At 37.6% G+C, this 12,494-nt stretch overlaps 1 protein-coding gene across 3 annotated transcripts in view; it reads left to right on the plus strand.

Moving 5' to 3' along the window:
- The window catches only part of STAG1 (STAG1 cohesin complex component), a gene marked incomplete at its 3' end in the record, with an annotated part of 343,778 nt that overhangs the window by 172,922 nt on the left and 158,362 nt on the right, over positions 1–12,494 (plus strand). For all 3 annotated transcript variants that reach the window (XM_080674892.1, XM_080674893.1, XM_080674891.1), the window contains exon 6: positions 7,420–7,496. In XM_080674892.1, coding sequence (XP_080531018.1) covers positions 7,420–7,496 — 77 coding nt within the window. The remainder of the gene's footprint in view (positions 1–7,419; positions 7,497–12,494) is intronic.

Here is a 12,494-nt window from a genome sequence, read left to right on the forward strand (position 1 = left end):
CTGCAAACCTGGTAACCCCCAACTGCTCTCCCCTGCAGGCCTGGGTCCCCCCCAACTGCCCTTCCCTGCAGGCCCTGTTGCCCCCAACTTCCCTCCTCTGCTAGCCTGGTCACCCCTAACTGCCCTCCCCTGCAGGCTTGATTGCCCCCAACTGCCCTCCCTTGCAGGCTTGGTCCCTCCCAACTGCCCTCCCCTGCTGGCCTGATCTCCCCCAACTGCCCTCCCTTGTAGGTCTGGTCCCTCCCAATTGCCCTCCCCTGCTGGCCATCTTATGGCGGCTATCTTGTGTCCACATGGGGGCAACCATCTTTGACCACATTGGGGCAGCCATCTTGTGTGTTGGAGTGACGGTCAATTTGCATATTACTATTCTATTAGATAGGATGCTGCTGTATGATAAAAAGGAAAGTTGTGTTAAGATGATTCCTAAGAGTTCTCATCACAAGGAGAAATTTCTTTTTATTGTGTCTGTATGAGATTATGGATGTTAACTAAATCTATTGTAATCATCTTATATATGCAAATCAAACCAAAATCTGTACACCTTAAACTTACACAGTCATGTATGCTAATTATTTCTCAATAGCACTGGGGGCAAATAATAATGTTATCAATATTGGCTCATTAGTTGTGACAATTGTACCATGCCACTGTGAGATATTAACAATAAGAGAAACTAATTGTGTGTATATGAGAACCTCTGTACTGTGTTTATTACTTTTCTGTCAGTCTCAAACTTCTTTTAAAAAGTATATTTTAAAAATACTGGAGGATTCAGTTTAAGGACAATATTTTAAGATTCTTTCATTAAGCCCAACCCTATCAGTTTTTCCCCTTCCTTTAATCACCTACTTAAAAGTTTGAGAAAATAGGAAAAGAGGTATGCTAGATAAAAGATGAATTGAGAAAGTCTTATTAGTACATTAAAAAAATAAGAGGGCTTCATAAAAGTATACTTGAGATTATTTGGGACCAATTAAAGAAATACGTCTTGGTCATTTGTATGTAGTTTGATAGGAAACTGCCAAATGACCCTAAATAATTTTTAAGTCCTAGTTATCTTACTATATTATGTAACTGGAGTCAAATATGTATATTTTCACTCTGTAATTTATGTATCGCTGTAACATTATGGGCAATTTTCCTTGAGCTTTTTTCTTTTACACTTTAGAGATGAAACCTGGCTCTTTTTAAATGATGCCATTTCACTCATGGCTCGATTTATTAGAAAGGGAAAGAATTTACCCTTTTCTCCTCTGCATTCCCCATCCCCAGAGTCTTGGCTTTTCTACAACTATTTTTTATTGTCACCATTTTATTTCTCTTTTCAGTTTCCTAAGACCAAAAGTCTTTGGTCAATATTTTTTTTGTAACGTGTAACTTTAACCTTTTTCTGTTCTCAAATTTCTTTAATAATGTTCTGAAATATTTGGGCCTTTCTCCACAAAAGTTCCCCAAACCTAAATTTTCAGAGTTTCAAAAGGTTCATAGATGCTTAAGAATCCATGTGCCACAGATTAAGAAGCACAGCTTGCCCTAGCTGGTTTGGCTCAGCGGATAGAACGTTGGTCTGCGGACTCGGTTCCAGGTTGAATTCTGGCCAAGGGCACATGCTGGGGTTGTGGGCTCGATCTCCCCCCCACCTCCCCACCCCCAGTAGGAGGCATGCAGGAGGTAGCCAGTCAATGATTCTCTCTCATTGATGTTTTTCTCTCTATATCCCTCTCCCTTCCTCTCTGAAATCAAAAGAAATATATATTTTTTAAAAAGCCCAGCCTGGCCGAAACCGGTTTGGCTCAGTGATAGAGCGTCAGGCTGTGGACTGAAGGGTCCCAGCTTCGATTCCGGTCAAGGGCATGTACCTTGGTTGCGGGCACATCCCCAGTGGGGGGTGTGCAGGAGGCAGCTGACCAATGTTTCTCTCTCATCGATGTTTCTAACTCTCTATCCCTCTCCCTTCCTCTCTGTAAAAAATCAATAAAATACATTAAAAAAAATAATAATAAATAAATAAATAAATGAAAAGCCCAGCCTGTTTTTAATCATATTAATATTATTCATAGAACCCAAATAGATTTATTTTCTTCTGTTCTTTACTCTGATTCTTTTCTTATGTGAACAGCATTAGCACTGATGGTGAGGTTATTTTAATAGTTGTTCAAGATTCGAAAAAATAATTTGTAAGGTTATATAACTCTAGGACAATAACTATATTTGCTTTTGGCCTATACTAGCATCACTTAACCTCAAAATTTGAAATTCTAATATTTAGTAAATTTATCTGTTCTTGATATGTATGATGTGTACCTTGTGCAGTCTTGAAAGGGTACACATTTAATTGGTGCTCGCATATTATGTGCCAATGTGATTTCTTTTTTGAGCACTTAGTTTGATGTTTCACTTGCCTTTTGTATTTACAGAGACAGAAGTATACAGTAGTCCCCACTTACCCATGGTTTTGTTTTCTACTGTTTCAGTTACCAATGGTCCAAAAATATTAAATGAAAACTTCTAGAAATCAACAATTGATACGTTTTAAAATGTGCAGCATTCTGAGTAGTGTGGTGATTTCAGTGCCATCCTGCTCCATTCACCGAGTACTTGAATCATCCCTTTGCCCAGAATATTTACGCCATATACCCTACCTGCCTGTTGGTCACTTCGTAGCCGCCTGGGTTATCAGATCAACTGTATCGCAGTTCTTGTGTTCAAGTAGCCCTCGTTTGTGTGGTGAAGAAGGCCTTGGGGGCAGGGACATGTGTAGGGTGGAGGTGGTCATTGGGGAAAAAAGGGGGGATATCTGTAATACTTTAAACAATAAAGATACATTTTTTTTTTAAGTAGCCCTTATTTTGCTTGATAATGGCCCCAAAGTACAAGAGTAGTGATGCTGGCAATTTGGATATACCAAAGTGAAGCCATAAAATGCTTCCTTTAAGTGAAAATTTGAATACAGTACAATAAAATATTTTGAGAGAGAGAGACCATATTTGTGTAATTTTGATTATGGTATATTTTTGTAATTGTTTTATTTTATTGTAAGTTCTTAATCTTTTATTGTGCCTAATTTATAAATTAAACTTTATCATAGGTATGTATATATAGGAGAAAGCATAGTATCTTATACGGTTCGGTACTATCTACAGTTTCAGGCATCTACTGAGGGTTTTGGAACATATTCCACATGGATAAAAGTGGTTTACTGTATCTGCTTTTCACAAGGAATGTTACAAAGTGCAGGCTGCCATCTAGAGACAGGCTCATCACTGGAGATACAATCATAGTAATTTCTGTTTATAAGGCATTCTGAAAGATTTATAAGTTTTCAAACATGTATCATTTTATTATAACCTTCGAGGTAATTTTTTCCATTTTTGCATAATTTACTTAGACCACATATATCCCAAGATATTATTAAGCTTTAAATGCTCATCAAAAGGCCACCAAAGTGTCTTGTCTCTCTCTGTTTCCCCCACTTCCTCTCCTTAAATCTTGAGAAAGACTCTTAATTATAGTCATTGCAATCCGAGGTAACCGTTAAGTCCCACATTTCTGGTATTCAGATGTTTCTTGAGTGAATCCTTGTTCATTTTAGTAGCCTCAGCATTTTTTCTCCTTTCCTAACTCAGATTTTCTCTACTAATTTTTACATATTTCTTTTCAGTCTTTCTCCATTTTATTTTGGTTTACAATCTGCTGTCTATTACATAAAATAAAAAAGAAACAAAAATGAGACTGCTAAAAAATTGTCTTGTTCTATGCTTAGGTTATCTCTAGTCCATCACCGGATTAGCTTTTATTAAGATAAGAATCTATAATCCATTTTAAAAGAAAATCCATCTAAAGGCAAAGCCATTTCACACATGGAACAGTTATGCATCTATTATTTGGAAGACTCTCTGCGAAGTGCTCTTAGGCAGCATATTTGAGCCATACCCAGGCTCAGTAATTTTGAGTGAGCCAGAATGTTAAAGGTTTCAATAAAAGCTATAAACTTAAAAGGGTCTTTTGTTATATTTGGATAAATTATTTTGCTGCTAAGTAAAGTTCTATCTGCCTTCAGCTTTCTCTTCTACCTGCTTCTGTATCCAGTTGAAAGGATACAAACAAGGCTAGAGTTCTGCTGTAGCTGGCATAGACTAGAGGAGGGATAGAATTGAAAATGGTGAGGGCAGCCCGGCCACAGTGGCTCAGTGGTTGAGCATTGACCTATGAACCAGGAGGTCACGGTTCAAATCCTGGTCAGGGCATATGCCCGGGTTGTGGGCTCAATTCCGGATCATGCGGGAAGCAGCCAATCATTGATTCTCATCACTGATGTTTCTATCTCTTTCCCTCTTCCTTCCTCTCTGAAATCAATCTATATATATAAAAACCTAAGCGACAAGCCGACAGTTCGACTGGCTGGCAGTCTGGTAGCTATGATGCGCACTGACTACCAGGGGGCAGATGCTCAATGCAGGAGCTGCCAAGCTGCGGTGACTTGGCAGCTGCAGTTCTCGGGCAACGCACCGGAACCAGAGAGGAGGGAGCCCAATTCTGGTGTGTGTCACCCGAGAACCGCCCTCTCGCAATCCGGGACCCCTCGGGGGATGTTGGAGAGTCGGTTTTGGCCGAATCCCCGCAGGCCAGGCCGAGGGACCCCACCGGTGCAGAAATCCATGCACTGGGCCTCTAGTAAAAATATATTTAACAAAAAAAGAAAATAAGGATAAGGTGAGACAATTCTCTAATCCATGGATGGGTTCATATATATGGGGTAAGACACTTTGTGGGTTTCCACTTGGCTTTTCTGAGAAGGTCTTCTTTATTCCCTTAACTTAAAGAATTTGGCAGCCCAAGATTTCTTGTCTTTTTGTTTGTTGGTTTTTCATTAAATTTATTGGGTTGGCATTGGTTAATAACTTTTTCTTGTGTTTTTTTTTTAATAACTTTACACATTTTAATCAAATTCACACATTTTAAGTGTACAGATTGATGACTTTTGACAAATATATACAACCTTGTAATGACATACCAGTCAATATATATTTTCACCTTCCAAAGAACAACTAATTTTACTTCTTGTTTAGTACTTATGAATATAATTTTACTTATCAGGAATACTTTGAAACAACCCCTGAAATTACATGCCTTTTATCTATGGGAGTCCATTTCAGATTGACAAAATAGTTCATGACCCAAATAATGTTAAATACAGTTGTCCCTTGAACAACAGGTTTGAAATGTGCAGGTCTACTTATAGGTGGATTTTCCTCCCGAAAAAAATGCGTAGTCAGCTCTCTGTATCCCAGAGTTTCATATTCACAAATTCAACCTAGTGACAACTGAAAACAGTATATTTGATCTTCTTTTGAGAATTGGATGGTCCTTGGAGCCAATACTGCATGGATACTGAGGGATGCCTAAAGTTACACTTTGGGGGAGTAAAATGTTACACGTGGATTTTTGACTGCATGAGGGTTTGATGCTCAAACCCCACGTTGTTCAAGGTCAACTGTACAGTTAAACAGTTTTGTTTAATTTGATTCTAAGAATGTCTGACACAAAGTAACTTTTACTTGAGATAATTTATAATTAGCAATTTATAATTATAAATTATAAAACTTTTTTTGTGTTTTCAGTTTATTTAATTTTTAAAAATTATCTGAAAATAAAGGCTGTGGGCATCAACAAAACTGTTGAAAACTATCTATAGTACTGTTTTTTGGCATTAAAAAACACAGTATAAAAGTTTCTCATTTTGTTTAGGAAATTGGATGTTGTGGTGGAACTCTTTAAAAATATTTTTTTATTCACCCGAACCTCCCAATCTAGACTCTCTCATCCCTACAGCTGGTTATAAGGAATACCTGTCGGTGGTACATAACTCAGCATCCTAAAAATGAATGAGAGAGCTATACAGTATGGGGCAAAAGTAGTTTTATAGTGTGAGTACTAGAAACACAGAGCTTATTCTTTGTGTTATTATTTATTGTTTTCCATACAAACACTGGTAAAGCAACTTTTGACCTGTCCTGTATATCATGTAATTAAAATGTGCTTTAAAATGGTTTTGATTAAAAGAGAGCAGGTATGACTTTTCTCATTTTACAGAGCAGTAAAAATTAAGTCAGATTCAGTTTAATGTGCCATTATAGTTTATGAATTAAGACCATATCTTGATGACTTTTAGTGGCTGTTTGGTTCCATGCTGTTTTCTGTAAGAGGGTACAGTACATTTCAGAGATGTCCCCACATTACTAGATGTGATTTGAATTGGAGCTGGTAATCACTGGCAAGGAGCCAGACAGAGGTTTATAAAGTAACTATTTTCTTACTGACTCATTGAGTAGTTGTTTTTTGTGGGTTTTTTTCCACATTGCCTTCTCTCAATCTGTCGAGTTTTTAACTTGAATGTTTTACATTTATACAGTTGAAATTGAACATTGTTTAATTATTAGGCCAGGGTTCTTTGTCTTTAAGGTTGACTTTAAAAACGTATTTTAATATTTTTAACTTATCTTCATTTTTAACCTAAGTTTTTTGTATAAACCACCCTTCATTATTGTAAAAGTAATAGTATTTACATAATCATGTTTGAGATAAAAATTAAGTAGCTAAAAGTAATATGAAAGAAAGATGAAAAGGGGGTTAACTTTTTGTTTGTTTGTTTGATATTTATGTAGAAGTTACTTAGAAACTTTTTTTTTTTTTTAATCCTTACCCAAGGATATTTTTTCCATTGATTTTTAGAGGGAGTGAAAGGGAGAGACAGAGAGAAACACCAACGTAAGAGAGACACATCGATTGGTTGCCTCTCGACCAGGGCCAGGAGCCTGCAACCGAGGTACGTGCCCTTGATCGGAATCGAACCCGGGACCCTCCAGTCTACAGGCCAACACTCTATCCACTGAGTTAAACTAGCTAGGGCACTGAGCAACTTTTCATGAAAAGTTCAGAGAAAATATTTTAACTGAAGTGTGTTACTAAATTAAGGGACATTTCATTTCAATCTATAGAAGAATATCCTGGTGATAAAGAATATCACAAAGGGCCATGAAAGGATATAATACCATAGAGATGGATGTTATTCAGACTAAGGCAGCCACCTATATGTCTGGATAATGCCAACATACGTCTAAGTCAGTTTTTAGGGCTCTCCCTACAAAATAAATTTGTTTTATGTCTCTGTTTTTACCTTTCCCAATACTCCTCTCAGTATTTTTTTCTTACACTAATCTAATTCACAGAATATTCCGTTTTTTAAAAATGTCTAAAGAACTTTGAACTTCTTAAGAGATTTTTTTTTGTATAGATACCAGGTTGGTGAAGGAAGGAAAAACCCAAACATATAAAATTTTCCAAACTATGGTCAGATAAAATTTAATTTTAGCATGGAATAGAAAAAGATTAACTGTAAAATCTGTTGTTTCACAGGTACTGTGAGAATAGAGATGTTTCGAAATATGCAGAATGCAGAAATCATCAGAAAAATGACTGAAGAATTTGATGAGGTATATAGCATTTCAATATTTATACAAATGTCCTACTTATACTTTTAAATGTTGATTATTTTAAGTTTTGTTTTGATTTAGTGTTCAGTATAAATGATGAGGATACACTATTTCCTCATGTATATATGATAATCCATGCTACTAATTCCAAAATTAATGATCTCTGAGGATTTGATGACGTTGCATGGAAGATGCACTAAATAAACACTAAGGATAAGAAGAATATCAGTGGTATGAGATAGAAGTTGATTCTTGACACTCATTCTTGAAGATCACCTAAAATCCCCAATTTAAAGAGGTATCTCCAACAGTTTAATATTCTGTGGAATGCTATTCCTATTAAATGCTTAAAGAAAAAGGATTTGGAGGACAAAGAAGTGTGAACAGATTGCATAGGTTTTTTAAAATTCTAATGGAGAAAAAAACTGCTAAACTTCAATCCAAAATTCCCAAAATTATTTTATGTGAACCTTTACCACATGCCCTTCCCATATGTGTGTATGTGCACACGCGCCCGTGCGCGCATGCGCCTCTGTGTGTAAAACTTAAGCATGTATTAGGGACACTCTGAGACTATTGTGATTTATGGTACATGTTTTCTTTGCTAGTCTTCACAAATTAATCATGCAGAACTCATTTTTCTACACATTTTTAAATTTTCACTGAAATAATTCTCAAGTAGTTTTACACAGATTTGATGTTGAAACACATAGTTTTATTTCTGCATTGTGTTTATAGTGAACTCAATTTATGCCATGCTTTAGTCCACCATTAATTCCAATTTAAACATTATGCCTTTTGATTTAAGTAAGAATTCTATTTTCCGGTAGATGTTCCTTTTTCTTTACTTTCAACACTAACAACAAAGATTAGTTCTCTTCTAGGTTCACTCTTTCAGTGGCGTGGGCTTTTTAGTAGTAGTAGTAGTATATATTTTGTACTACCAACTTACTCAAATACACATTACACAATATTTCTCTTTCATCAGATGTCCTTAACTCTAGCAGCACACACTAAAACATTTTTATGTGCGTATTTACAGAAGTATTCTGTCAGTGCCTTTCAGACTATTTAGTCATATTCTGTGGGAAGTTGGAGAGATCTCACATTGTGATCCATGCATGCATATATATATATCCATAATTGCTTATCTTCATTTCTGTAATCCAAAATAGCTCTGAAATTTCAAAGAACTTTTTGGCAATTTAATCAGTGGCAAAACCTGGCCTCAACTAACATAAGGCTATTTACAATTTGTATTTATCCCAGTCAGTGAAAACATCTGTATGTATTTTTGTTGAAATAGTAATGTTCTTGATTTTAGGGGGCTGGCCCAGATTATTTTGGGGTTATTGATGGAATATAAACTATGTGCACTGTATTAACTTTTATAGCTAAAAAATTAGATTCTGAAATATTTCTGTGGGATCACTTTTCCTAAAAAATACTTTTTTGTTACTTCTTGAGTTTATATTTGGCAAATAGGAGATAAGGAAGCCAGATTATTGTGAAAGTGGCAGGTTTACTGACTGACTACTGAACTACCATGCCAGACTTGAAATATAGGTAATTCAGGTTACAGATTTAATATTATACATCTTGGCAATAACACATGATGGAATGATTATTAAGAGTTTAAGATGATAGTTTCCAAACTTTGCACATCAATATCACCTCAGGGTATTTATTTTACTTAATTTTCTAATTTTTTACATTACAACTTACATGCAGTATTATTTTGTATAGTTTCGGGTGTACCAGCATAGTAGTTAGACAATCATATACTTTACAAAGTGTTCCCCCTGATATTTCCAGTACCTAACTGGCACTATATATAGTTATTACAATATTACTGACTATATTTCCTATGCTGAACTTTACATCTCCATGACTGTTTTGTAACTACCAATCTGTACTTCTCAATCCCTTCACCTTTTTCACCCAGTTCCCCAAACCCCTTCCTCTCTGGCAATCATTAGTCTGTTCTCTGTGTTTATGAGCCTGTTTCTGTTTTGTTTGTTTATTTGTATATGTTGTTCTTTAGATTCCACATATAAATGAAATTATATGGTGTCTTTCTCTGACTGACTTATTTCACTGAGCATAATACCCTCTAGGTCTATCCGTACTGTTGCAAATAGTAATATTTCATTCTCTTTATGGCCAGGAAATATTCCATTGTATATATGTATCATAGGTTTTTTTATCCACTTGTTTATTGTGGGCACTTGGGTTGTTTCCATAGCTTGACTATCCTATATAATAAAGATGTAATATGAAAATTGACCATCACTCCAACACACAAGATGGCCACCCCCATGTGGACACAAGATGGCTGGCAGGGGAGGGCAGTTGGAGCAATTGGGGGCGACCAGGCCTGCAGGGGAGGACAGTTGGGGGGGACCCAGGCCTGCATGGGAGAGCAGTTAGGGGTGACTGGGCTGGCAGGGAGGGCAGTTAGGGGCAACCAGGCCTGCAGGGGACGGCAGTTGTGGGGGGACCAGGCCTGCAGGTGAGGGCAGTTGGGGGAGACCAGGCCGGCAGGGGAGGGCAGTTAGGGACAATCGGGCCAACAGGGGAGCAGTTAGGCATCGATCAGGCTGGTTGGGGAGTGGTTAGGGGGTGATCAGGCTGGCAGGCAGAAGTGGTTATGGGCAATCAGGAAGGCAGCAGGCGAGCAGTTGGGAACCAGCAGTCCTGGATTGTGAGAGGGATGTCCGACTGCCCGTTTAGGCCCGGGCCTAAACGGGCAGTCGGACATCCCTCGAGGGGTCCCAGATTGGAGAGGGTGCAGGCTGGGCTGAGGGACACACCCCCTTCATGCACAAGTTTCGTGCACCGGGCCTCTAGTCCTATATAATAAAAGGCTAATATGCAAATCGACCGAATGGTAGAATGATCAGTCTTATTTTGAGGTTGGCCTGTAACGCTATGAATTTCATCACCTATGGATATTTAAAAACTACAGATGCCTGGCTCCGTTTTACATCCCTCAGACATTCTGATGTAATTTGTTAGGTATGCACCTGGGCGTAGGGATTTTTAAAAGCTCACCAGGTGATTTAATATACAGCAAAGTTTGTGAATTTCTGTTCTAAGGGACATAAAAAAAAGAAAGCCAAAATTTAAGTTAGAAAAGCACTTCATATATGAAAATAGAATAAGGGGAAAACAAATGAGTATACTGTGAAAATGCACAATCACACTAGATAGTTGCTTTTCTAAGATTTTGAGATAACTAGAGAAAAATAAGGATCTCAGAAAAATAAAATTCATTGTATACCTTACCTAAGAAAATATTCCTGTGAATGTTTTCAGATATTCAGGGTTTATTGGAAAAATAGTAAACTGATACCAAAACTGATGAGTTAAATATAGTGAAATATTTTAAGATGCACTTATTTCATATTCCTAAATATTTTTCTCTCTCAGCATTGGAGCTTACTTAATCAAAGAAGAGTAACAATCACTGTTCTCATTTTTTTCTGTTTGACAGTGCAATTAAGTTTTTATTATGATTAGAATGTATTTGTTTAAAGCACAACTATATTATATACTAGAGGCCCAGTACATGAAATTCACCCTCTCCAATCTGCACCCTCTCCAATCTGGGAGCCCTTAGGGGATGTCCTACTGACAGCTTAGGCCTGCTCCCCATGGGTCTCTGCTCTCTGCGAGACCTGCCTGCTCCACACTGCGGTGACTGCCAAGCAGGCCGTGCTGGGAGCTGCCTCCTCCCTGCTGTCAGTCTCCACAGAGGCGATGCGGTTAATTTGCATACTCACTCCTGATTGGCTGGTGGGTGTTGCAACGTGATGGTCAATTTGCATATTTCTCCTTTATTAGTGTAGATTAGATCTATCTTCCAATGCTTTTTGTTCATTTTATTTTCAATCACTTTACCAAGTATTACTCTTTTTGATACTTTATCAAGAAACTGCATTTAAATGCCTGCAAATGTTAAAATTCACAACTTTTTTTTCCAAAAATATTATATAGGTTATGTCAGTGGTCGGCAAACTGCAGCTCATGAGCCTCAGGTGGTTTGCCGCTCTGTTGACTAATGAGTTTGCCGACCACTGGGATGTGGTCTCCTGGGAGCAGAAGGAGGTTAGTTTTGGTAAATTATATCTTGTGGCAATATTCTGAATCATTGTATCCCAAGAGCCTAGAACAGTGGTTGGCAAACTCATTAGTCAACAGAGCGGCAAAGCGCGGCTCACAAGCCGCGGTTCGCTGACCACTGGCCTAGAACAATGTCTGTTTCACAGGAAATGGCCATTAAAATTTTGTTAAATGACTTATAGAGAGCCACTCTAGGGGGCAGGGTGGGGAGAATGCCTGTTGTTGGGGAGGGTGGAGGGATTGAGCAAAGAAGAAAAACAGAGAAAGAACTCACGGACGTGGACAACAGTATGGTGATTGCCAGGGAGTTGTGGGGGAGGGGTGGAGGTGGAAGAGGTAAGAGAGGGGATAAATGGTGATGGGAAAAATAAAATAAAAATAAAATTTTATTGAATGAGTGAATATAATGTCTATAAACTAAAGTAATGGTGAGATGAGTTACAAGTGGCTTAGATGCAAGGTATTTAAATTTTGATAAGGTGGTCCAAGAGTATGTCGTTGCCTGAAAAAGTGGAGTGTAGCTTTTGTTCCTTATTATTACAACCTGGTTTTAATGTTACTAGAGGCCTGAAGCACGAAATTTGTGCAAGGGGCTCAGCCCTCACAGCCCCTGCTTCGTCCAGAAGGTTGTCCAGACAGTTGTTCTGTTCAGCCTAATTAGCATATTAACTCTTTATTATATAGGATTATTAAATAATTTTTTTAAAACTTCTACAAACCTGCACTCAGCCTAAAGTACTTTGTAATTTTAATATCAATCACATTTATAAATATGCTAATTCCCAAAGCAGTCTATAGCTCCTTGCAGTTAATAGATACACTTGTTTCCTGTTGGAGCTAACCTTTTGGAGGTAAAGCAAAATGTAATGGTAT

Source organism: Plecotus auritus (assembly GCF_963455305.1).
Source record: "Plecotus auritus genome assembly, chromosome: 6".
NCBI classification, from domain to species: Eukaryota; Metazoa; Chordata; class Mammalia; order Chiroptera; family Vespertilionidae; genus Plecotus; species Plecotus auritus.